General features: G+C 26.7%; 1 protein-coding gene across 1 annotated transcript; it reads left to right on the top strand.

Moving 5' to 3' along the window:
• The first annotated feature begins 16,085 nt into the window (after positions 1-16,085).
• On the top strand, positions 16,086-19,569 carry LOC106772634. The gene is made up of 6 exons (XM_014659163.2): positions 16,086-16,662; positions 17,016-17,227; positions 17,571-17,865; positions 17,999-18,084; positions 18,165-18,256; positions 18,908-19,569. The coding sequence occupies exons 1-6, from the start codon at positions 16,351-16,353 to the stop codon at positions 19,132-19,134; spliced, it is 1,224 nt and encodes a 407-aa protein (XP_014514649.1). The 5' UTR covers positions 16,086-16,350; the 3' UTR covers positions 19,135-19,569.
• The last annotated feature ends 7,528 nt before the right edge of the window (positions 19,570-27,097 follow it).

Below are 27,097 nucleotides of genomic sequence, written 5' to 3'. Positions count from 1 at the left end.
GTTTTACGAAAGTATTACCAACCTCGATTCGAAGTTAAAAGTTGGATACAACACCACTACACCAATGTAATACAGAGATACAATAATTGAAGGACAAATTCTTCCAGAAGAAATCGATATCTCAATTATCACTTGAAATACAAAAAGAATGGGAGAAAGAATTTCTAGAAAAATAGAACAAAGAATTCATAGGAAGAAAGCGTAAAGATGAAAGCATGGAGATAAAATAAAAGAATAAATAAGCTATGTGGGGGTGGGAGAATAAAATTATGAAATTTTATTTCTAAATATAAATTTTTGCTAAAGGATAAAATTGAAATAGAAAAAATAGAGCAAAGGGTAAAAATGGAATGGGGGTGGCGGTTGGAATTGGGGAGGTACAGGGAGTAACCCCCAATTCCATCTTGTTGTGTTTGCAAAATTACTGTTGTTCTAATACGATTTAAAGCTATAGGCCCAATCAACAATGCTCCAATTATCATCACATCCTCTGTCGTAGTTTGACTTAGCAGTGTGACCCAATCAAATTTAGTAGGACAGAATTAGCATCACTTATACTTTCTGCACCTCTTTCATTTTTAACTACACTGCCATAATTTTTAAAATGATATTTTACCAATTTTAAACCTGACTTGTAACAGTTTTAAAACGTGTCAATGCAGTCCATTTTAGTTCTGTTTATCATTGTCATGCTGCAAATAAGACAGTGCTGGCTAATATGCTAATAAAACGGTATAATAATTTTGACTTTCTTTTGAAAAGCAAACTTGTCATTGATTCACCAATTTTTTCTTTTTATTTATTTTTTATTTTTTATTTATAATTTATTTATTATTTATATTTATTTCTAAAATAAGTTTATTCATATAAGTATTTCATATTTTTAATTAATCAATTAATATTTCTAATAATAAAATTAATAATTATCCTTACATTTTAAATTATTTTATTAGGACTGTGGAAATTAATTTGCAAGTGTTATTGATTTAAATTATAAAATTCTTATGTATTTTTGCTATTGAAATAATATAATAAAAAAGTTAATATTTTAAATTTTTAAAAAAAAATATTTTAATTTTAATTAAAAATAAAATAAAATAAGTTAGTGCACTAGCCAACCCCTCTCTTGCCTTTGGCAGGTTGGTGGAGATTGAGCAGAGCTGTTTAGGAGGTTCAAAACACTAGCCAAAATACATTTCACCATTATGGAAAAATCCTTTTGGAATTATTTTTAAAATAATAAATATATAATACGTTTTTAAAATGAATTCTTTTAAAGAATTAATTTTAAGTCAAACTCAATTATAAAAGTTCAACCTTATCTTTAATTAATATAAAATTTCTAATACATCGTTGGAAACATATACATATTAAATGAATACTACACATCTATCAACCGGTTAATAAAAATAAAACAATATATTCAACAAAAAATATAATTCATCAAAATAAGTTTTAATTTATTATTCAAATATTATATTAAGTGTACTGAGAATGACGTCCGGTCACCCCTATTGACGGTTCGGACGTCCGCTCGAGAAAGTCTCAAACAAAATGGCTGAACCGGACGGCGCCAGGAGTAATGAATAAGTGCGATAAGATAATTAGTGAACTAAATAGGATTAGAAACATCTGGGCCGGTATTGGGCCATGATTAAAGAAAACTAATTATCGGTCCATCATAAAAACTATAAATAGAGGTCAAAGGTGACAGTAGGTAGAGAAACATTTAATACACATTTATACTGGTTCAGTTCTTTCCCTTTCTATCTCTACTGTGGAATTGGAAACTGACTTGAGCGTCAGAGTCCTCTTTTAACAGGTAACCAACCGGCTGGAACCAGAGAGGACGAGAGTGTGCACGAAGACCGGACGGCAAGAAGAAATTGTGAAGATGTTGCACTATCCATCCGGAACATTAAAAAATAAACGTGATTCAATTTCATAAACACAATTTTTATAAAATAAATTTTATATTTATTTATATATTATATACACTATCTTATATTTAATTTATATAAAAAAAATTAACCGTATTCTTTCTAAAATGGGTTTTTCTCTTCTTTTATTTATTTTCCTTTCAAAAAATACAGTGATAACATAAATGGAGCAAGGCGGTGACGTCATATAATGAAAAAATATTTTAACTTTTTAAAATTAACATGGGATACACTTAAAAGAAAAAACCTATTGACATCTCCAACGTCCACTAGGGCTGTTGAAAACAAACAAGGTAAAGATGTTGCACGTTTTAAAATAAAAGTAAAAATAATAATTTAATGCATATATGTCTACCATTTTTTAGCATATGTGAAGGATTTAAAACTATTTATATCTACTTATGATATAATTTTTGCATTTTTACGGATAATAGAGACAGAAGATAAAACAGAATCGCTGTTGAGTCAGCACGAATCTGGTAAGCCAATTGAAACACCACACAGTCTGAATGCTTATCTTTTTGGTTAAAAATTATGATATTTATCTCTTAAAACGTATAATTATTCTATGCCTTTAACACAGACTAGGACTACTATATTACTCTTACTGATATTTAATACACAAGATATGGAACGTTTTAGTATGATGTTTAAAACTGTCATCATTAATATAAACTTGTTTTTGGAATTTCATATTTTTTTGAAAATAAAATATTAAGCAGCTTTCAATATTTTCTATCTTAACCCACCAAATAATTAGTACTAAATAATTAAGGTAATATATATTCTTTACTAAACTACAAGCCAGCGTGTGATAAACACGTCCCAACAACTCAATCTCGTCCACACATGTTAATTTTATTTTATTTTATTTTTTGAAAATGTTTCGCTTGTATTCTTTTGACAGTATATGGAAACTTGGTAGAAAGAAACCCTGGAAAAAAAATAATAAGTTTAAACAATATACTTTCAACACATAAATATAAAGCTAATTAAACAAGATATTAAATTTTAAGGATTATTATTTCATTTTCTTACCAATAAATTAGAAACTATTGATCATAAAGTTTTAATACAAAAATAAATAAAACAATGTAAGAATACAGTTTAAAATTGCAAAAAGTTTTCTAATTTATTGAACAATTCATATCTAAAATCATTCTTTTTAAACGCAATGTTTTAAAAAAATATTTGAGTTAAATTGCTCACATTTTAACCATGTATATCTAGCGATAAATAATATTTTTATGTAATAGGATGAATAGAGTTGGGTCCTTAACGTCGGTTGACTTTATGTAATCTATTGGTCTCATTAAAGTTTCTCTTAAATAATAAAGGTTGTCTATTAAGCCACGTGTTGATTTATATTGTCTTATTTTGATAATCAATTATTTTAATTTAATTTATTATTAAGAATTTATGTTGTGTAAATTATACTATTTAAATAATTCCCATAAAAGAAAAAAATAATTTAATGTTATATGATTTATTTATTGTATATTTTACCAAACATGAGAAACTTCATCTTAGGGAAAATTAAGTCAATCGAAAGTTATGAAACTATGTCAGATATTTATAATTTTTTTTGGGACCAACCTGCTTCTCCCCATTTTTTAGCTTATCATACGATAGTCAGCATTGGCATCCCATAGGTTTGAGAGAAAAAAAAAAAAAAAAACATGAATTGGTAATATAATATCGCACATCAAATTTCGTTCAGTGGTTCTTATTTTTAGGCTTAGTCTACATCAAGTACAACTCAGGAAGGTTTTGATTTGAGTTAGGTCTCATACTATATAATAAAACGTACCAAAAGCAGTAGAAAAGGACAAGCTTGTCAACATGGAAAGATGATGGCAAAAATTTACCTTTAAATTTCAAAAGTGAAAATGAAAGGATTAATATGGCCATAAAGTATTTACTCATTAGCCTAGGGATGTCATGTTTTCTACGTTTTAACATCGTTTAGATTGATATAAAATTATTTTACAATCAATAATAATTATTATAAATACTATTATAAATTAATGATATATAGATAATGTTAAAATCTGATCAGAGTATTATTATTGTTTACAAAAGGGTTTAAACTCTTTTTTGGTTCCTAAGTTAAATTCTGATGTTCAGTTTAGTCTCCGCTTTTAAAAATGTCAACCTTTAATCTCTATGATATGAAAAATGTATCAAATCAGTCCTCATGACAACACTTAAACAATAAATCACAAGTTTTCATACTTAAGTATCCAATATTTTGTGATTTGTTAACAGAAGGTGTTATGAACAACAAATCACTTAATAAAAAATTTGTGATTTGTTAACGAATATTACTCATTTGATAAATTTTCATATCATAGGAACTAAAGGTTGACATTTTAAAAAATGATGACTAAACTGAACATTAAAAGTTAACTTAGAGACAAAAAAAAATTTAAACCTTTACAATAAAGTCATACCTCTTATGCTTTACAGTGTTTGCAAGTTGATTGGAAAAGCATTAAGGTCTCCTATAAATTACCAATACCAATAATAGAGTACGCTCAATCTCAGAAAACTTGGACTTTGAGTGGATTGGAACACTTTTTTTTTTTTTTTATATATATATATATATAAAAGAAACCAAAGACTTTCGATTCCACTTTTCATGCAATTTTCTCAACGACTGAAACTTCGTCATTCAATGAATTGTTTGAGTGTCAAACTCACTGTTCTTAACTTTTAAAACTTTCAACTTTCAACTTCGTTTTTTTCTCTTGTTTTGCTTGACTCATGCAAACTATGTGTTTCAAAACCTAGTTCAGCTCAATGTACTGTATTCAATTTGAATTTCTTTTCTCGAGCTTGATTTTTTTTTTTCTTTAGTTGTTTTTTTTTTTATTTGTTGGTTGATGTTTGAATCATATAGATGAGATAAATACAGTATTATTTATAAATAAATAAAAAACCTTAATTTAAAGTAAGAGCCAAAAATACATTTAATAAAAAGACACCACTAAAAACAATCTTCTTCTTTCTTTACTCAATACCATCAATTTGTCGTCTCAAATAAAACAAAGCGACGTGAAAAATCTGTCACTCCATTTTTCTCCAGCTTGTGTTTGGACGAGTTATGTTGCTGCGTTTCTCACCGTCTCATTCGCGTAAAAAAGTTAAAATAAATTAAAAGTACGCATTCTCGCGTTAATTTATTTAAAATTTGACAAAATTTCCCTTTATGTAACTATGCTTAAAATTATTTCGCGAATATTGAAAATATAATGTCTTAAAAACTAAAAATTGTCAACCTTCTAATAATATTTTAGAAATAAATAAATCTAATTTAATTTCACAGAATCAATTTATAAGAGGAAATTGACTCTTATGTAAATTAATCTTACTTTTAATAAAAGTATGATTTTTAATATTAATACACTCTTCTTCGTGTTAAAACATATATATATCTTAAATATCTCAAGAATAAAACTAAATAATAATAGTAATATGACAGTGATCTCATGTAAAATAATAAATTAAATAAACAACAAATTTTACAAAACTAAACTTTAAATCAATATTATATTAAATTGGTTTTAAAATCAAGTAACGAAGAGACAGTACTCGACCAATCCGTGGCCATCCCCGATCAAAAGAGATTAAAATGGCTTGTTTTCATCAGAGTTTGCAGAAAAAGAGTATCTTTTATCTTTAAAATTAGATAAATGTAGAGGATAAAGTAAGAAAGAGACAGTTTCCACGGTGGTACTACCTTAAATCGGGTGCGTACACGTGCACTCCAATTTCTCTCTACGTGTCATTCTACTAATGAGGAATCCGAGTGCCTTCCTTTCCACCAATCAGAAATGAGCTGCTGCAGTCAAATTCGGATATTTTGATTCACTTACTTCCCTCCATCCATCATCATCAAACGTCTTTATTCCCACCACTAATTTCCCCGTCCAAAACCCTATTGTCGTCTTTTCAATATCCATTTAAATTATTTATTTATTCCAAGTACAAAACAATTTTATATTAAGCTGTGACTTTTCCTACTCGTGTTGTTCCTCTGGTTTCTTAATTTTTGTACTCACTGTATCCCAATTTTGATCAATCATAATTTCCGCTTATATTTCTATACGTTAAATAACATGCTCTCTTTGATTTATAATATTTTTAATTTTGAGATTACTACAATTTTAATATGTAGTTTCTACTCCTTTTTCGACAATATTATTTTTAATACTATATTATTTTCTTGATAAAAATCTCCTTTAGTTATTTCTACCCATTTTCATTTTCAACACGGTGGTTTATATTTGATAAATATGACAAGACACTATAAATAAATAAAATTAGTTGTTATAATTATATAAAAACGTGGACTAAAAATAACATTAAAGGTCAGCCCATTTTATATATAATGTTATATGAAAAAAAGGTTAAGATAAAATTAATTGAAAAAATATTTTTTTACTATATGATTTATTTAAAATATTACGATTGATTCAAATGTGATTTAATAAATATAAAGATATATTGATTATTATAAAAAGTTGTAATAAAAAAAAAACTCAGTTTGTTGGATGGTGGTTTAAGAAAAAAATTAAAATTTTGTCTCTGATCATTAAGGTTTTTTATGCTAAGTCATCAAAAGAGTATAAGAAAATAAAGAGATATACAAAAAGATAGATTGTGAAAAAGATATTGAATAACACAATTTCATTGTATCTCTCAAGAATAGATGTTAGTATCTTGATATGATTCATGTATATGAATATGAGTAAAATTATGGACTAATTTTTTTCGAATGAATCAAGAACATAATAAAACTACAAAATTAGTTTAAAACATGTATTATTTATGTATGATTCTCTTATTGTCTTTTTCTTCTCAAATCTATTTACAAACCCTATTTGTGAATTTAGATATTTATTTATTAAATAGACACATGAACCCTTATTTGTGTTTTTTTTTTTTAAATCCTTTATATTAGATTTAGGAATTTGATGTTTTGCTGCAGTGACAAAATTGATGGATTATTTTCGCTACATGTTATTGTGAATTAATTTATTATTGAAAATTCAAATACCAATTTCTCTTGCCACATGGATCAAGTGAATGGAAAGCAATTCAAAAATCGGTTTCTCTTTTATGCTTTAATTACATCTTTTTGGCATTGAGTGAATTCAATGCAAATTGAAAGCCACTTTTACGTGAATTCAATGTTCAAAAGGTTATTATTTTTGGAAAAACTGTCTTTGGTGTGCATATGACGATGCTCTTAGGATCAAGTGCTTCATGCATGTCAATTTGTACGAATTGCAATTAATGTTTTTACGTATTTGATTATTGTTTTAACATCAAAACGAATGAAAGTGTTGTGTATGGGTTAATAACAATTAAGAACATTTATTTATTTGAGATCAATAATGATAAATTTGGTTAGTCAATGGTAAAAAAATTTAAGTTATTTGATTTCAAAAAGTTAATATATCTATTTCCATTACTCGTATTATAGATGTTGAATTATGAATAATTATTTTATGGATTAATAGAAGATTATTATTTTAAGAAATTTCGATGTTACTTAAAAGATTTATTAACTATTATTTTAGTTATTAAGGATGATGGTAAATAATTTTATATATGTTAGTGTTTTTATTTATATATCTAGAGATAATAGTTTATTCTATATCAATAATATCATAACATGATTAATATCATCATTAAGTTTGAGTATTAGTAAAATTCTCAAAGGATAATATTAGTATGCATAAAAAGATTATTTATATTTGTATTTATGTATAATTATTTTACTATATACATATAATAATTACAGTTGATGTTATGATATTTTTATATTCGTTGTGTTTGTTATAATCTTTAATAGGTTGGATTTTTCTTAATATAATTAACAAGTCCAATTTCACTTAGGTGTATTGGATCTTGATTTAGCCAGGTTGAAAAGTATGCTTTTATCGTTGGTGTAGTAACAATGAAGAGAAAATTCATTATAAAACTTGAGAAAGGCTAAGCAAATTTAGCTAAATGTTTATGCGATTGAGCATAGCAAACAACATTATATACAAGTATTTCAAATGTTCTAAACATGAGAAATTGAAATACTTTCATGTTACAAAATAAGTTCGAACACATAGAGTGTCAATATAAAACAATAATATTGATCTTATGATTATTGACGTTTTGACAAAAGGATTATCGACTAGATTGTTTATTGGTTGTGTAAAAAATATGAGCATTATGTTTATTAGTGACACTTTGAGCTTTTTGATGTATAAATTTATGAAATTTGAATTTTTTTTCTTCATGTTCATGCATGCAGATTATGATAAAAAAATAGATTATGTTATTGTTATTGAGATGATATTATATTTGAACCTATCATGAACTTTTTATTCTAAAATCATGTCGAGAAGAAATGAATGATACACTAGCACGTGAAAAAAAATACGTCGACAAAATGATGTGTAACCATAACTATTGTTATTGCTGTATATTTGATTGTGAACAATGACAAAATTATACTAATTTATTTAGTGTGCATTGTGGTTTGGGTATGAAATCACATTACGCTATAACAGCATGAGTTAAATGAAAGAATATTATATCTAATAGATGAATTAATTATATTATATGACTTGTTTGAAATATTATGATGGATAAAATGTGATTTAATAAAATACAAAAACCTATTGACTATGATGGAAAATTATAAAAAAATAAAGATAAAATAAAACAAAACTTGATAAACATTGGTTTATAAACAGAATCAGAGTTATGTATATGATAAAAAGGTCTTTCACAATAAACCATAAAAAAAAAACATGAGAGGAGAAAAAAAAAATATAAAGAGACATATTAAAAAGATGAGACTGAAGAAAAAAGATTGAGAAATATATTATTGTTGCATCTCTCACGGATCAATGTTAATATCTTATTGGGATTAATGTATAAGAATGTATGATAACAATGAATTTTAAAATCATAAAGTAATTTTTTTTAGAATAAATTGAAATAAATTGAGAACGTAGAAAAACTACAAAATTAATTTATGGTGTATTCACACTATAACAAATTATCTCATTATTTACTATCAATTAAAATAAATTAATATTTTCTTCAATAACATAAAAGTTACACTCCTTGTAGTTTTTAATTTATAATGTAACTTTTATTATTATACTCAATCCAATCATAATTTTTAAAAAAATAATATCTCAATTTGAAATTTTTAAAATTCCTTTTTATTTTATGTTTGAATTTAATATTTGTTTAGCTAATTAAATAAAGTAAATATCTCGACTAGTTTGATTCTTGGTCATATTTTGATATAATTTGATTATGTAGTTTTAGGTGCACGAAAGTCATTGTTAATAAAATATTTCTTAAATAGTTTTTAGATTTCAAGTAAGTATATTTTCGGTAACAGAATCTACTGTATTTCAAATGTGTTAAATTTCAAAATGAAACTAAGCGTAAAATTTGTTGTGTAGATTCATAAATATGTCTATGACTTTTTTCATAAAGTTTATTTATAAATGCTTAGGCAATATTGTATACTTATTACTGGTTCTTGGTTAGATTGAAACTTCATAATTATTGAAATATAAATCCTTTTATAGATTTTCGAAGTTGATTGTGATAATTAGATTGTTATTTACGAAATTATAATATGAATTGAAGGACATATTTAAACAAAACTGTACCCTAGGTAACATCCGGACATCCACCGAACACGTTGCCTTAGCAATGACAATAGAGCCAGGGCGGTAGTCAAAGGGTTTGTCACATCGGTATATCCTCGGTTCATCACAAACTAAGACGTTAAGCGGAAACTGATAGCGACTGGTTGTGTTTGCATGACTTACCCGCCTAACCGGGCGCAACATCTCTTCGCAAGAAAAACTTTGAAGAATTCACATGGATACTGATTACCGGAAGGGTATCACGAGACCCTTGCGTAACCTTTTCTTGTTTTATACGATAGGTGAACCTTCAAAAGCCCTACAACAACAAAGTCACTGAGGGCTTACAGGGCTTGTGTACCGGACGTCCAGAGATGGCACCCGGGACGGACGGTCAAGCAAATAAAAGGAATCAGCTCAAGTCGCATTGGTCTTCCGCCAAAGCTCCCGAGTGGGACGGACGGTATGGGCGACCGGCAGAGGTCGCAGATTAAGATATGATAAGCACTCAAGATTAAGGTAAGACCGAATCAACCATGGTGGGCCTATGATTGGACCGTATTCAAGGTTCCACTAATCATCGACCCATGAAGAAAACTATAAATACAAGTCAAAGGTGAGAGGTAGGCAGACACATTTAATGCACATTTACTTCACTCTCTTTCTATCTCTACCCCTGATACTAAAATACCGAATACTGACTTGAGCGTCAGAGTGTCATTAGCAGGTACCTGGCCGAATCCAACGGGAGACGTACCCTAGATCAACGGACAACCGAACACGAAGAGCGCAAGACCGAAATAGACATGTCTGTGAAGATGCGGACTACTTGCATCTGGACAGAAAGACCCTATGAAGCTTCACTGTTTCCTGAAATTGGCTTTGGGCTTTTCCTGCGCAGCTTGGTTGATAGTAGGAAACGGTGCAGGAAGACTCAGAGACACTCACAAAAACTATAGTAATTTGGGTTTTGAACGATGATTTGTGATATTTGAACACTAAAGAGTTGCATTTAAACAAATTTATAGAAATGCATAAAGTGGTTAATTTGAGACATGTGATACTAGTTTTTGAAAATCAAGAACTTATAAGAAGAAAAACACTATTTTATTACCATGTTTAAAATCATCTAGAGAAGAGTTCGATAAGATGAAAATTGGTTAATTTTGTACAAAAGATAGTAAAGTCATGCATATAGATGTCATATTATAATAAAATATAATTAAATATTATATATAATACATAATCAATTATTTAATTTTCAAATAGTTTAGACATTATAATTTTAATTATTATGATTTTTTTTAATTTGTTAATATGTTTTCTTACTTATGATTGTTTATTTGATTTTTTAATTATTACTATGTATATTTTTTTCTATCAATATTGTATCATAAATAATTTTTTCACATTTATTTCAATAATATTCTTATCTTTAAAATTTGTCTTTTTCTTTCAAAACAATTTATTATTAAAAATAATAACGCCTGTACTCGGTTTTTTTTTTCTTGAATAGTTTGTAGTGATATTATGTAATTTATATCATATACTATTTTATATTTTTCAACATAATGAATTGTTTCATTTGATCCAATTTAATTTATTTTTTGTTAAATAAATTAATGAACAATATTGCTGATTGACTCTGTAATATTAAAACTTTTTAGAAACTAAGACATTGCATTTGTAAAGAGAAATCTTATACATAAACATATTCTTCTAAATATATATCGATTAACATTATCAAAACCATAGAATTTACTAAGTTCTACATCTTATTTAATAAATGTAGCATTTAGTACTTTTTAGTAAATTACAAATAATAAAGACGCTGCACAGAACAAGAAAGTGTATTCCCAAATTCCTAATATAATCTAAAATTTAACTACAAATTGACATAAGCAAAATTAAATCTACAAATTGACATAAGCAAAATTAAATTATATTTATTGAATAAATCAATTCAATAAAGCCACTTATGATTTCCACCCTATATAATTTAAAATTTAACTACAAATTGACTTAAGCAAAATTAAATTATATTTATTAAATAAATCAAGTCACTTATGATTTCCACCCTATATAAAGAAAATAACCAGTTGAAAGGGTGAATATTTATCATTTCATTCTCTTTCATCCATAAATTTCAAAGAAAATAAAACAAGTTGAACAATAAATATTTATAATTTCTTTCTCATTCATCCATAAATTTCAATATATCATTAAAGATTTTTTAAACTTTCAATAAATTAACCCCTCTATCATTAATACAACATTTCCAACTTTACAACTTTTCAAAAAATGGATAACATTATTGTTGTAGCATATATATTTAATTAAAACTTAAAATAAATACATTTTTGTTGTAAAATAAACTAAAAAAAAACAACTTTTATAGATAACTTTTGGATGCTATTAAATCATTTTTCCGCCTTGTTATTAAAAACTCGGTTTATTTTTTGCTCTCACATTCTTCATTGAAGCTTTTCGCTAAATATTTTTATACGTTGGAGTTCCTAAAATAAAATTAAAATTGAAAGTTTTCATTTATATATTTTATCAGAAAAATGTATTTATTTTAAGTTTTAATTAAATATACATGCTACAACAATAATTAGGATGAAAAAAATCCATGTTGGCATCACGGGTAATTGATACCGAAAAATATTTATTATTAATGGGATGTGTTTATTTTAATACTATCCGCAAACAGATAAGATACGTGTATTATATTATTCGTACATTAAATATTTACTATCCGTAAAAAAAATAAAAAATAAAAAATAATTTTTTAACTTAAATTGAATTAAGATTAAAATTATTTTATATTTTATATAATAAAATATAAATTTAATTCATATTTAATTTAGTTTGAATTATATATTTCTTGTCATTTTATTTTAATAATTTGTAAAAATATATTTTTTAAAATATTTATAGATTTTAAAATATTTGTATATATTTTTTAAACAAATATCCATATTAATAATATATGAATAATAGATTTTTTTTCTTTTAGGTCGAATTCCAAATAAACACTGACGGTAGTTATCCTAAAACTATAATAATAGTTTTGTTTTTAGGTGATGATTATAAACAATTCTCATTAAAAGTGTTTTAAGATATTTTTAACATGGTTGCACATACGTAATTTAGTTACTTTTGTTAAAGTTCCAATACAATACTATTTATATAATATATTTATCTTTATTATTAATAAAATTTAATTATTGGAAACAAGCATTTATAATATTTAATAAAGAAAACAAAAAAAAAACGAACGTTTCATAAATAAAATATATAAAACGTTCCAAAAAATATATTATTAATTTGTTTTAACTGTGCTACGTATTAAATTATGAATTACAATATTTAAACGTAAACGGTTCCCTTCTATAAGTCAACATCTGCTATAAACGATAGATACGATTATTAGAATATATAATTTATCTAAAGTTATTGATAAATCATAGCTTATAATAATAATAATAATTTTATGTGAATAATGTTCAATTCCCAATACAACTTTATTTTATACGTATTTCTTTAGAAGTTATTTTTATGTGTTTTTTATTTTTTCAATTATTCTTCCTAAAACAACTAGTTATATTTTTAGGTCATTAACTTATATATAAAATTAAATATTTTTTTATCTTTATATTTTCGTTTTTAAATTTTAAAAATTATTTATATAATTTTGTAATCTAATGTTATTAATTTTTTTTACTTGTTTAAACAATGTTTTGAGAGATTATTCAATTGGAACATGTTAAATCGATAAAAAAGAAATTCAAACATTATTCTAAAGCGTGTAAATTTTTTTAATATAATTAAATTATAGAAATTATATTTATTTATTTTTAAAATATTTAAGAATCAAAATGTATCAAAATCTAAAACATGAATAAATTATAATAATACTATAAAAATTAAAAACATGCTTCACCCTACAATAAATTATATAAATGTTCATATTTTTATTATGATTTTTAAAGAATGAAAAATGGTATAATAAATTAAATAATATAATAAGAAAAGAAGTTTACACATATTAAAATTTACCAATTCCCTCTATATTTTTTAAATTTATCTCAAAACAAATAATATATAAATAAATTTAATTAGAGTTTAAAATGTTAACATGAACTATATATATATATATATATATATATATATATATATATATATATATATATATATATATATATTTAAAATGTTAGTACTTTTTTAGTAAAATGTACCAAATTTTAAGTTACAAAAATGTCCTGTTAAAAAAGAAAATCAACTTTAAATTTAAGGGTATTTTAATAATTTTAAAATTTAATTTAAAATAAAAAAAATAAAAGTTAGTTATTAAATTTTCTGATTGGTCCACGAGAGAAGTTATTAACTTTTATATTATTTTTTATTTTAAAAAACAACTATCTCTTAAAAAATATATTGGTTTAGGGTTTAGTGTTTATAGAACCTGTTTGGGTTTATAGAACCCTTCTGGGATTATAGAACTCGTCTGGGTTTACAGAACCCGTCTAGATTTACAAAACCCGTATGAGTTAAAAAAACAACTACCTTTTATTTTATTTTTTATTTTAAAAAACAACTACCTTTTAAAAAATATATAATAAAAGTTAATAATTTCTGGACCAATCAGGATTTTTGATAACTATATTTTATTTTTTATTTTAAATTAAAAATTAAAATTATTAAAATACCCATGGATTTAAAGTTGGTTTTCTTTTTTAACAGGAATATTTTTGTAACATAAAACTTGATACACTTTACTAAAATGTACTGAAAAACCCAATTAGCAAACCCCATTAGTTAATTATGATCATAAATAAAATTTTAATTTATTGATAAGTCAAATTTAAATATTAAAACTTAAAAAAATCAATAAATAATACATAAATGAAGAACTAAAGTTCTCATTAACCAATTTATATGTGTTTCCTTTTAAATTCTAAAACAAAGTTGAAAATTACTCAATTTAATAAATAATTTATTGTTTATTAATTATTAATCTATTTTTTTTCATAATCTAACATTAAAATGGTAAGAAAAAATGGTTAAATAAAATAAAAGCAATTAAAACTTATTTATGATTAAAAGAAGAGAGAAACGTGTTCTTTTAAACAAAGGAGAACATGGCATTACAATAAATACTTTTACAATTTTCGCCTCATATAAAGAAAATAAAAGAGTTGAAGTATAAATATTTATTATATCATTCTCTTTCATCCATAATTTTAAAGTTAACATTAAATACATTTTTTAAATTTAAAATTTGAAGAATACTTAACTTCCTGAGTTACTTCAATTTTTAAAAAATTAATAACTCTTAATTTCTTGAGTTACTTTGATTGGTATGTGTTATAATTATTAAATATAATTTTTATTGTTGAGAATTTAAGTATTAAGTTAAATTATAAATATTAAAAAATTAAATATCACATTTAGAAAAATACAGAGAAATTATTATTTTATATTTTGAGTTGAAAGTGATATAATTAGACTGGCGTTTTATTAATGTTATAGTTTATCTATAAATTTAAAAAGAAAACCTGTTCAATCTTCATTAAAATTTATTATATATTTTATAAATCTTAACTTAATTTAAGGTTTTAGGTGAAGAACCTATGCAAATATTAAACTCACACGGCAACATCATGGAATAAGTATGACTTTTTTTTCTAGTATAAATAAAAGTAAATACGAAATTGAAATGTTTTATAAAGTGCGTGGCACCTGTTTTTCAGAAGTGAAAGTTAGAAATAATAGAAAAAGAAAAGAAAAAGAGAGATTGAGTTTATGAAGAATTATTATACAACGAGTAATAACATTTTTATATTTATTTAACACGTATTATAAAGATAAAATGATCATTAAGAATATAAAATTTTGTATTTTTTTTAAAATGTAAAAAATAAATAAAAGTAATATGAAATGAAAGTAAAAAATTTAAGTATGTTAAATAATTTTTTTTTTTATATAATTACGTGTTACAGTTTCAATGGTTTCGTCGCTGGTATGGCACAACCAGTTCCACTTAGCCCTCAATTGAAATTACACTTATACCCTCTGCCCCACCTGCTTCTTCCAGCATCCAACGACCAGATCCATTCCCTGACTACTTCCAGGTTCGCCACTTTATTCAGAAAAAATGCCATTCACGTAATTAACACCTCTATATAGAACAATTATAATAATCTACACTTTATATTAAACAATAAACAATAAAAATTAAATAAAAAGTGTGTCATTATAATTGCTTAATAATACCTAATAATACCTATCATTTAATATATGGAGTGAGAGATGGAATGAATGGAAAGACATAATAAAATGGTACAATAAATTAGACCATGTGAGACCAAGACACATAAAATAAATAAAATAAAATAAAAAAGAAATAAAAAAAATAGTGAAAATGTTGGGATACAATGGTTGTTTTAAACAACTCAAAGACCCATCCCTTTCTATTTCTTTCCTTCTCTCCGATTCACAGAAACAACTCCTCTCTACTCACAAACCCTTCTTCCTCATAACAAAAACAACCCACCCTTTTCCCCGTTTCCCCAAACCCTAGAATCTCTAACACAGATCCTCATCGTTTCGCATCCAATTCCCAAACACCGTTGACCACACTCGAGGTTTATCCAACGCCCACAAAAAAAAGCTCCGTTTTTTGCTTCCTGGGTCCCGTTTTTCCTTCCTTTTTATTGGGCATAGGAATGTTGGGTACTGGCTTGAACTTCGGGCGCGCTCTCGGCGAGGATCGGTTATATTCTCCGGCGAAGGTTCGCCGGCCGTTTCACACCATGGAGAACGATAAGCTGCGTAGGGCCCACAGCGACGTCACCGGGAGAGACAAATCGGTGGATTTAGGTAACCGGGTACCGGAGAACCGGGTCGGGTCGGATGAGGAGGAGGCGAAGAAGAGTGGCGCGGTGCCTTCGTGTGAACCGGTCGTGACCCGGTTGAGTAATCTGGAGCGGTTCTTGCAGGCGATCACGCCCTCTGTGCCTGCTCAGTATCTTCCTAAGGTTTGCTTTTGAGTCACTGTAGCAAGTGTTTTGAAAATGTTTCTGACGTGGTTGTTGGTGAAGTCGTGTTTATTTTATTGGAATTTGGTTTTTTGGGTTCTTGGAAATTGATTTAGAGTTCCTGTCTGTGTTTGCTACCGCTGCATTCAATGGGTGGAAGGTTTAGCTTTTATGGCCGTGTTTGGTTATGGAAGGGACCATGGATTGGATTTTTTTTGGTGAGAGTTAATAAGAAAAGAAGCAAAGCTTTCGTGCTTTGTAAAGAAAAGAAAATTAATGCCATTTTTATGACTTAGGTTTTCCTTTGTGTGTGTGGAACTGTTAAGTGTAAAAGTTTTCCTTGGATCTTGCAGAGGACGACGAGAGGACTTAGGGCGTGCGATGAGGAATGTCAGCCCTACTTTGTTCTTGGTGATTTGTGGGAGTCCTTCCGCGAATGGAGTGCGTATGGCGCTGGAGTTCCGCTTGTACTGAATGACAAAGATAGCGTTGTTCAGTATTACGTTCCTTATCTCTCTGGAATCCAAATTTACTCCCAGAATGTGAAACCAACTGTAAAGTCAAGGTATATTGCTTGTTTTGGATCGTGTACGGCCCATTCATTTTAGTGACTGTTTGAAAAGGATCGGCATGAAAATGCAAGCCAAACAATAGAGTGGTTTTTTGGGTCATTTGTTGCATGTTCTATGGGGTGTTTTGGGTTTTAAGCATGTTCGGGATTAAATTAAAATTCATTTTTGGTTTTGTACCATTTTGATTTTCTTTCAAACAATGATCTAAATATGCTACCACAGTTTTTATAATTTGCTAGCCATTTTTATGATGTGCTGTGCCGATGTGGAGATGCTACCTTGTTCTCACAGGTTTCGCTACTTGTACGATAATGTAATTATTTGGTTGTTTGATAGGCAACTTGGGGAGGATAGTGACAGCGATTTCAGGGACTCAAGTAGTGATGGTAGCAGTGATTGTGAACCTCTACATGGAAGGGGATCGAAATACATGAGGGAACAAAGAAATTTTCCCCTTCTGTCGGATGAGGTACCTCAACGGATGAGTAGATTATCTTTGAGAGACCACCATTCCCTTCCTCAAGATGGGTTTTCTAGTGATGATGGAGATTCTGTCAATCCTCAGGGTTATTTAATTTTTGAGTATCTTGAACGTGACCCTCCGTACAGCCGTGAGCCATTGGCTGATAAGGTGCGCTGACTGACTCTATAATGCCATATTCTTTGCCCTGTTCACTTTACTGGAATAGAATTTTGGTAATTTGTTATCTCGGGTTTTTCTTTGTGGAGTCATTTAATTGTGTTTTCTTTTATGTGGTGAATAGATAATGGACCTTGCTTTTCGTTTCCCTGAATTATCGACCCTTCGAAGTTGTGATATACTATCATCAAGTTGGATATCTGTAGCCTGGTATTCTCCTTTAATTTTGTGCTTTGATATACACCTTCCGCATGCACGATGGACTTACCTGTTCTATGATTTGCTTGCAGGTATCCAATTTACAGGATACCAACTGGTCCAACATTAAAAGATTTGGATGCTTGTTTTCTGACATACCATGATCTCTGTACACCTGTGGGAGGTAGCAATTTGTTTGCTTCGTTTGTGCTTTATGCTGCTTTATAACCAAGTTTATATTCTATTTTGTTTGTGCTGCACTATAACAAGAGGGCGTGTGTATGCATCCATCCCATAACATAACGAGAGGTTCTAAAATTGAATGCTATTTGGAACCTTTCTCTATACATGATACAAAAATGTTATTTTAGAATCTCCTCATGCACTGGTCAGGATGTATATTGACGAACATGATACAATTTTATGAATGGTTTATGTGTTGCCATCTGTCAAATGTGTTTTTTTTTTCTTTTTTTTTGTGTTCTCCTTTATATATATTAATCATACCGCCGCAAATCATTTTATTGCTTCGTTTCTATGATTTTATCAATTTTATTGGCCGGGAAGATATTTTTCAAAATTTTGAAAGGTGTGGTACTTTTATGTTTTAAGCTTAATAATGTCATTCTGGATTTGTTGGGGTTCTTAATTATTGAACTAAAGAGGCTTGTGTTTAGTTTTTATCACGGGAGTTTCTATTTAATTACACATTGCCAATTATAGGTGCGTGTCACATAATAATGAAAGTATTGTTCGATGCCGCAAACGAACCATGTTCCATTTTCTAATTTGCAGCAGTTGATTTATTGAAAAATGCCTTCTTGTTTTGTTTCAGGTTCACAAAGTAGGCAGACTCAGAAGCCACATCCTACTGAGACGGATAATGTCCATAGAATGTCTTTACCTGTTTCTGGGCTTGCATCATACAAGTTCAAAGGATCTCTGTGGACTCCCAATGGTGGACATGAACGCCAATTAGCCAGCTCTCTTTTGCAGCGGGCTGATAACATGTTAAGACAGCTTGAAGTCAGTCATCCAGATTTCCAGTTTTTTAGCCGTTGATGTTGTTAAATTGACTGTAATATTATACTTTTGGATATTTAAGAACTGGTGGTTAGTGTTTGGTTAATTTTTTAGATGTTATACTTGATTGGAGTTGGAGTTAATAACTTATTTGACAAAAGGTAAAAGGAAAGTTGGAGAAAGGATGTTAAGCACCGTCCTTTGTATTTCTCTGCATTGTTTGCTTCCGTAATAAGTGAATGAATAGGGAAGCATTGGAGAAGCGGCAGTGTTGGGGGCTACTTAATGTGTTCCTGGTGGATGTACAGATTAAAAGGCAGCTTCTCAAGTACAGGCTGATTTGTTTGGCTGCCAGCATCAATGAGTCTTACATCAGTTGCTTCTTGTGTATTGGTATGGTTTTCTTAAACAAACCAAAACAGGCTACTTTTTTTCTGTCCTGGCGATGCGTTATATAGGACATAGTTTTAATTTATCGGAGAATTTTACTAGATGTTAGATGTCTCATGCTCCAATTGCCCCAAACTTCTTGTATTTGAATTCTTATAGTAATCTTTGCTTTTAGATAATGCTAGAATTAAGTTATTGAACTTGTTCAAAATGTTGTTTTGCATTTTCTGATTATGTTATAAAAGTGGGTTTTTTAAGAGTCGCTTTTGATTTGGTGGTAAAAGGGTCACTTGGGAGTATTCAAGAATCAAATTCATATTTTTTCTACACGGCTCATTTTTCTCTTATTTCACTCGTAAACCAAATAATTACGCGATTATTACTGTTTGATGGTGTTCTCTAATGAACGTTTATCATTAGAAGTAATAAGAATTTGAGAGCTAAATAGTTTTTGAAGTTCTGCTTGTTAGTTGATTTTAGGTTATAAGAGAAGTTGTACTTATCTGACATTTACATATTTTTATCAAGTGTTTATAGATAAAGATTATGAACAATTTCTAAATGTTGATATTTTATCTTAGAACATTAACTCAAACAAGACCAAATAAATTCTAATTATTGAAGTTGCAGTTTGAATAAGTAGCCCACAACTTATCAGCCTCGCGTAGGTTTACTTCGCCAAGATTTACGGCCCAATAGCAAAATTCCCCTAGCAAATTGAAATGAAGTCCAGCTTATTAGTAGGAAATGGAATGATGTTAGCATACATAAAATGTATGAGCACCTTGTGATGCTCCTCGTTAATCTGTAAATCCACAGAGCACGGTTGAGCTTGGCTGCCGTATTATCATTACTTCTATTATTAGGCCAGGAAACAATACTTAACATCTTTTTTACCTTTTCTTTCTCTTTCTCTTTATGTGATTAAATCTTACTTGGGCAAGTATGAAATCTAAGAAATGTACCAAAGCAGGTACTTGCAAATACTAAGAAGCATTGATGGTCATTGGCTCATGAAAATCAAAATGTTAGAAAACTATAAATGAATATTAATTTATGCCCTATGTTTGACAAGAGAATAACTAACCCAACATATTTAGATCACATAAATATGTAATATTAAATGAAGATATTATCAATTAGTATCTTATTCTGTAACTTAAATGCTGAACTTTGTCTAATAACAGACCTTATTTTTTTTTTTTATACAGGTTTTAGAATAGATTTTATCATTTATACATTGCAAATTTATTCAACACAGATTCTACAAATGTACTTTACAGCATTCAATTCATACCTTCTCCAGCATGACTTACTCATTTGATAAAACCACTGATATCATGCTACATGCATTTATCTGTTGATCAAAATGTCAGTAACATGTCTTGATTCAAAGAGTCTCTGAAAAAAATACCATGCCATAAAGTTGTATATAATTTGTGAACTTGAACCTTTCCCATGAGAACATTCATTGCGTCTTGTTTTAAGGAACTATATATTGGTTATTCTCACTATTTACTGGGAATTGAGTTAAGCAGCATATCGTTCTCATAAGAGTATAATTATATCAAAGAACTATTACAAAAATTTGGTATGGAATGGAAAGGATGAAACCATAACCAACTCTTCTTTCATCCACTGCCGTTCTTCAATCACCATATGCTTCAGTGCAGAATACAGAAGAATAATAAGAACAAGATCATATCTCTCCTTCTCTATCCATAAATGGTTTTAATTCATGCCTAAGTCCACAATACTACATTTTCAGAACATAAAACATTTACTGTCACACCTCAACAACACAGATTGAACCATCAATGTCCCACTCACCAATGTATTGCAAAGGTATTTAGTGCATAGAGACTAATATAATTAATCGGGGTAGTTAGATAATTGAAATAGTGTAATCCTCATGTATAAATATTTTTCTTTTCATTCTCAATCAATTACTGAATGAACCAGTTTATCCCTTCCTTTGATATCATAATTTTATGGTATTTTAGCATTTTAGCTCAGCTTCCTCTAAGAGTAAACAATTTTAGATTAAATAAAATTATCGAATTTTGTTGTGTGTATCTGATTATAACTTTTTTAAAACATATTTGGAATATAAAGATGGTTTTCTTTATATTAAGTGTTTTTTATTGTTTATAACAAATTTATGTATGAAACATGAATTACATTGCTCAGATGGGGTAGCAATAAATAAAATACTCTGTAAATGGAAATTTTCTTTTCTTAAATTAACCGCATTTTAGCATTATATAAAATTAATTATATGTTTTGAAAAGTTATATATAATTATTTTGGGCTCACTACAGCAAAACAATAAATTAAAAGTTTTATTTAACATATTTTTTAAGGATTAAAAAATATAATGATTATGTATATATTAGTTTAATTTGTCAAGTTGATTAAATGATTTTGAGCCATGAAAGCTTCTTAGCGTTCATTTTTAAACTGTTTATTTAAGTAATATAATATATAACAATGTAAATAATAATGTCTACCTTATAGGCTGTCTCTAATTATATAAATTGTCTAGTATGATTTGACCTAAAAATTAATATATTTTAACTTGGGATATTACGGGGAGGACACTTGAAATCATACTTATTTTCTAATTTATATCAAACTATTTCCTGACTATTTATTATTTTATTTAGTTGGTCATCACAGTGTATTACTAGTATATCAGTATATGAACGGAATCTTCATTAATATATATTTAATCCTCATAATGAAATAATTCTTTATCATTATTCACCCATTAAAACTTCCAGAGTTCCATTAAATGCGTTTTGTATGTAAAATCAAAGGTGATAAAGACACTGAATTATTAGAAGACAAGCTTTTCATGAAGAGAGGAAAAATAAAACAAAATATTACCTTAAAAAACTAAGTGGTTTGTTGGAAAGGTGAATAGGTACAAGAAAAACAATTTTTTTTTTTGATAATTTTTTTACCGTTATTAATACGATAATTTATGATTGAATTATTTTAAATATATTACTCATAAACAGTGATGCATAATTTATTATTAAAAATTTATTAAAAGAAGTTATTAAAATTGTTGATAAGAAAAACGTTACAACAACCAATTTAGTTAATTATCTTTTCAATTGCTTCATAAATGAACCTGCAATCTGTTCATGTAGAGAAAGTTGCTTCCATAGCATTGGTTGCTTGCTTGATGACATTTTTAGAAATGATAACGGGTTGGATCGATATGGATAATGTCTACTTATATTTGATTCGCTATTCACTATGTATCTATTTAAAAAATACTCGTCTAGGTATTTTAAAATTCATGGGTACTTGTAAATATCCGAAAAAAATAAAAAATTTATATTTTATACATTTTTAAAATAAAATTTAAATAAAATTAGAAAAAATATATAATATAATATAAATTAAATAAAAATTAAAATTTAATTTTAATTAAATTTAATCTAATAAAATATTATTTTATTTTATTTTTAATTAAATTTTATTAAAAATATATAAGTTATTTTTTTATTATTTTTTGCAAGTAATAGCTATCCGCGGATCGGATAGTATTAAAATACTCGTTATCCATTATTTGTAGATGTAAATATTCGTGGATAGTAACTATCTACCATGAATTTTATTTGCAGATATGAGTGCCACAACTTTTTTTTGTCGTCCTTATTCATTTTTCCTTAGAAAAAGTTTAAAATATAAAATAATATTCTTATATTGAAACTTGAAGAAACAAAAGCAGTAACAGTTGGTAATAATTTTTTTTCCTGTGATGCTCATTTTTGGTTAAATATATTTGTGATTTTTAAATTTGGATATTGAATTTCGTTTTTCCATTCAACTTTGATTGATTTTTGTTTTTAAATTTTAAAATAAATGAATTTAAGTAAATGGTGTAAACCGTAAAGGTGAGTATAAAACTTTATTTGATATGAAAAAAATTTAATATTAAAAAATATTTATTTATTTATTTTTAAAATTTTGAATCAAACTACATTTTAAAATTTAAATCATAAACAAATTTTAATTTCATGTTAAAGTTTAAAAACAAAAATATATTTAACTCTTTTTTAAACAGACATTAATATGTGTTCGCATTTTTATTAGAGGATATAAGTAATTTTTATATAGTTGTCATTAATAAAATATAGTTAGTAAAATATACAAAATATAATTATAATAAAATATGTACAGAATTTATTATTTGTCTTTTTTTTAAATGATTAATATGCTTAAACAAATATAAATACAGAGCTAAACAAAACAAGACTTTAATTTTCAAAACTACTTGTAAAATGGTTAGTTGTTATTATTATTTATTTTAATAAAACAGTTATTACAATTTTAAGGGTAAAACCGTAAAAGTGTATAAGCTTAGAAACTGTTACACAAAAATATATCATCTTTATTAATTGTTGTTGAGGTAGTAAGTACTTATTTTTTTTTTCTTTTCACATCACTTATTTTCATTCTTAACTTCTTCAAATGCTATAAGCATGAAATTTAGTTTTGCTTATTTATTTAATATTCACTATTCGTTACTGTCGATTTACGTTACCTTGTTTGTATGAATTTAACTACTTTTACCATTTTAAATAAAATATAACTTCCTTGTGATATGTTTATATATTATCTTTTGACATTTGGAGAAAAAAATACGTTAATAATTTATTAATTTTACAAGCTTAATTAGATTATAAATAAATAAAAAATTGTTGACAAAATATTATGATTGAAAAAATTCATTAGTTATATTCATTATTCTTATGCCCATTTTTGGGTACTGTTTTTTATTACTTTAATATTTTAAAAACTTTTTTAGTATATTAAAATTAATATCTTTTAAAGACAAAAAAACTTAAGAGAATCTGAATTAGAAAAACTCTAAACCGACACTCTTGTAATGCCGATATATTATGTTGATTTAAGTGTTCTAAATCAACATAAAAACTAATTTGGATAATTGAACTGAATTATTTTTGTATAATTCAGATAAACTATAATCTGGATTAAAAACTAATTTTTCTATACTAATTATAAAATAATTCAGATAAATTGAACTGAATTATTTTTGTTTGATCAAACTATATTTAACTGTACTATATTATATTAAATTAGAATATAAACTAAACTGTATTAAATTATAGTAAACTAAAATATAAACTCAATTGAATTACTAATTATATTTTTAAACTATTTTACTAATTTTAACATTAATTTTTATTAAGTATTTTTCTTTAAACTTTTTCATTTTCGTGAACCACACACAAATATAATTATAAAAGTTTATTAAAAAAAATTAATTATTTTCTTTACTTTATTATTTTATTTATATTTATTTTGTCATGAATATTATTTTACTTTTATATTTATTTTTTTAATTTTTTTATTTATATTTTTTGTTATATATATATATATAATTTATTTTATCTTTTTATCTACTAATTTTATTTTAAAATAATTTTTTATTTATATTTATTTTATTGTCTCATAAAATTAAATTGTTTTATTAATCAATTAGTTTGTTTCGGGATATCGTCTGTTATGTGTGAGTTTGATGATGAATTTGCAGACTGAGATGTTTGTTTCAAAAATAGCCTTACTTTAATTTGTTGAACATGTTCTTTCCTTTGTGGGTGCATCATCCTATATTTCTTGTATTATGATTTTTTTATTCAAATGTGTTGTGCTTTTATTTTAACGAATTAAATATTTACTGTATTAATGTAATTACGTATTTAAATAATATAATTAACTTTTTTCCTACAATTTCATTAAAATTTTACTTTTATCTTTCCAATTTTAATTTTATTTTTAATTAGAAATATGAATTTGAATTTAATTTTCATATAAATTTCACTATTTTTACATTTAAAATTATACCACATTTAAAATGACAATCACTTACTTTTATTTATTAAAACATTTTTTAATTTATCATACTTATTATATCATAAAAAACTTTTATAAGCTTTCATCTAAAATTTTCTCAAATCACACAATTTATCCCTTAATCCAAAAAAAAACAACAAAGTTTCATTTGTATCTTCTCAAATTCATTTATTCTTCCTCAAATTTATTTTTCAATCTAAAAACATCCTATAAAAATGGCTGTGTGTGTGTGTGTCAAATATGTATTAATGTGGACTCACATAACAATAATATTTTGTCACATGAATCTCTAACCTTTTATTATCTTAAATACTAAATTTATTTATTAATAATATTTGAAGATAAATAAATGAGAATTTAAAATTAGAACGTAATCTCATTTTATGAAAATAAAGAAAAAAAAAATTAATACTTACCAAATCGTCTTATTGATGAAAACACAGGAAAAATGTAGAGAAAATAAAGGCGAAAAAACTAAGAAAGGAAAAAAAGCTTTTGAAAAATAAAAAAGAACAAGGCATCCTTGAGTCGAGCGACCGACGGCGCTCCGACCAGACAACCGTGTTCCAGCTATTTTTGTTTTTACTCGCAGTAAGTAACCGGGCCCCACCTATTCCAAGGTGGGTCCCATGACCATCGTTTCTAGGTCACACCTACACTCAATAAGTCACTTACATCATTATGTTGTTTGTCTTTTTATTTCACACATTATACTAAACCTGTCTCTCTCTTCTTCTTTTTTTCATTTTTTTCCAAACAATCACTCACCAGAACAAAACTTTTCTACTATAGACTTAAAAAATGGCAATCCCGAACTCAATTCAAGCGCCAAACTTAGTTTAAACAAAGAAAAGCTACCATATTTTTTTTCCACTTTATACATCTTCATACAAAATACAATTGAGCTCGAGTGAAATAAAATTATCATAAACATAACAAAATTTTTCATATTGAATATTTGATTCAAAATTGTCAATTGATACAATACATGTTCATTCAAACTCAACGATTTTCACTTTACATATACTCAAAAGAGTTAAAGTTCTCAATAACAAATTGAGAATAAAAACTAGATACGGACAAATTTGATGGAACATTTGTTATTCTTTATTAATAATTACAGTAACGTCATGTGCAGAAAATTACAACTATAATGTTTTTGTTTCATCCATTTTATACAAATTTTAAACCGTTATTTTCAGCATTAAAAATAGAAAAAGAAATGGGTGCAATTTGCAAATTCAATAAGGAGAAGGCTTAATATCTTTATTGGTTCTCATATTTGTATGCCAATCTCAGTTTCGTTATTAAGTTTTGAACTGTCTTAATTGCGTCATAATTTTTTGTAAAAATGCATACATTTTATCCTAACCGTTAAATTGTTTCAAACGACGTTAATTGATGTTGAGATGAATTTTTTATTTTAGGTTTAGTTCCTTGTTTGTGTGAATATTTCGATCCTCAAATTTTTCCTCTAGTCCTTATTAACTTTGAATTGAACTGTATTTTTTTTTTTTGTTTTAAAATCATTACATACACGTGACTATGGTCTTTCCTTTTCCTTCCAATCACTTGTCACACTTTTTCCTCAAGTCCTTATGAAATGCAAACATTTTACCCTAACCGTTAAGTCTACTGAGACGACATTAACTTTGAACTGAGCTGTAATTTTTTTTTTTATATTTTAAAATCATTAAATCCACGTGACTATGGTCTT

Source organism: Vigna radiata, chromosome 8 (assembly GCF_000741045.1).
Source record: "Vigna radiata var. radiata cultivar VC1973A chromosome 8, Vradiata_ver6, whole genome shotgun sequence".
Lineage (NCBI taxonomy): Eukaryota > Viridiplantae > Streptophyta > Magnoliopsida > Fabales > Fabaceae > Vigna > Vigna radiata.
The sequence above is the reverse complement of the archived record's forward strand: the minus strand, read 5'-3'. Positions and strand labels throughout refer to the sequence as shown.

Bases quoted from the DNA above. Each gene is read 5' to 3' on its own strand.
- LOC106772634 (XM_014659163.2), top strand. From the start codon at position 16,351: ATGTTGGGTACTGGCTTGAACTTCGGGCGCGCTCTCGGCGAGGATCGG. The intron at 17,228-17,570 runs GTATATTGCTTG...GTTGTTTGATAG, and splicing joins AAACCAACTGTAAAGTCAAG to GCAACTTGGGGAGGATAGTG. The intron at 18,257-18,907 runs GTAGCAATTTGT...GTTTTGTTTCAG, and splicing joins TCTCTGTACACCTGTGGGAG to GTTCACAAAGTAGGCAGACT.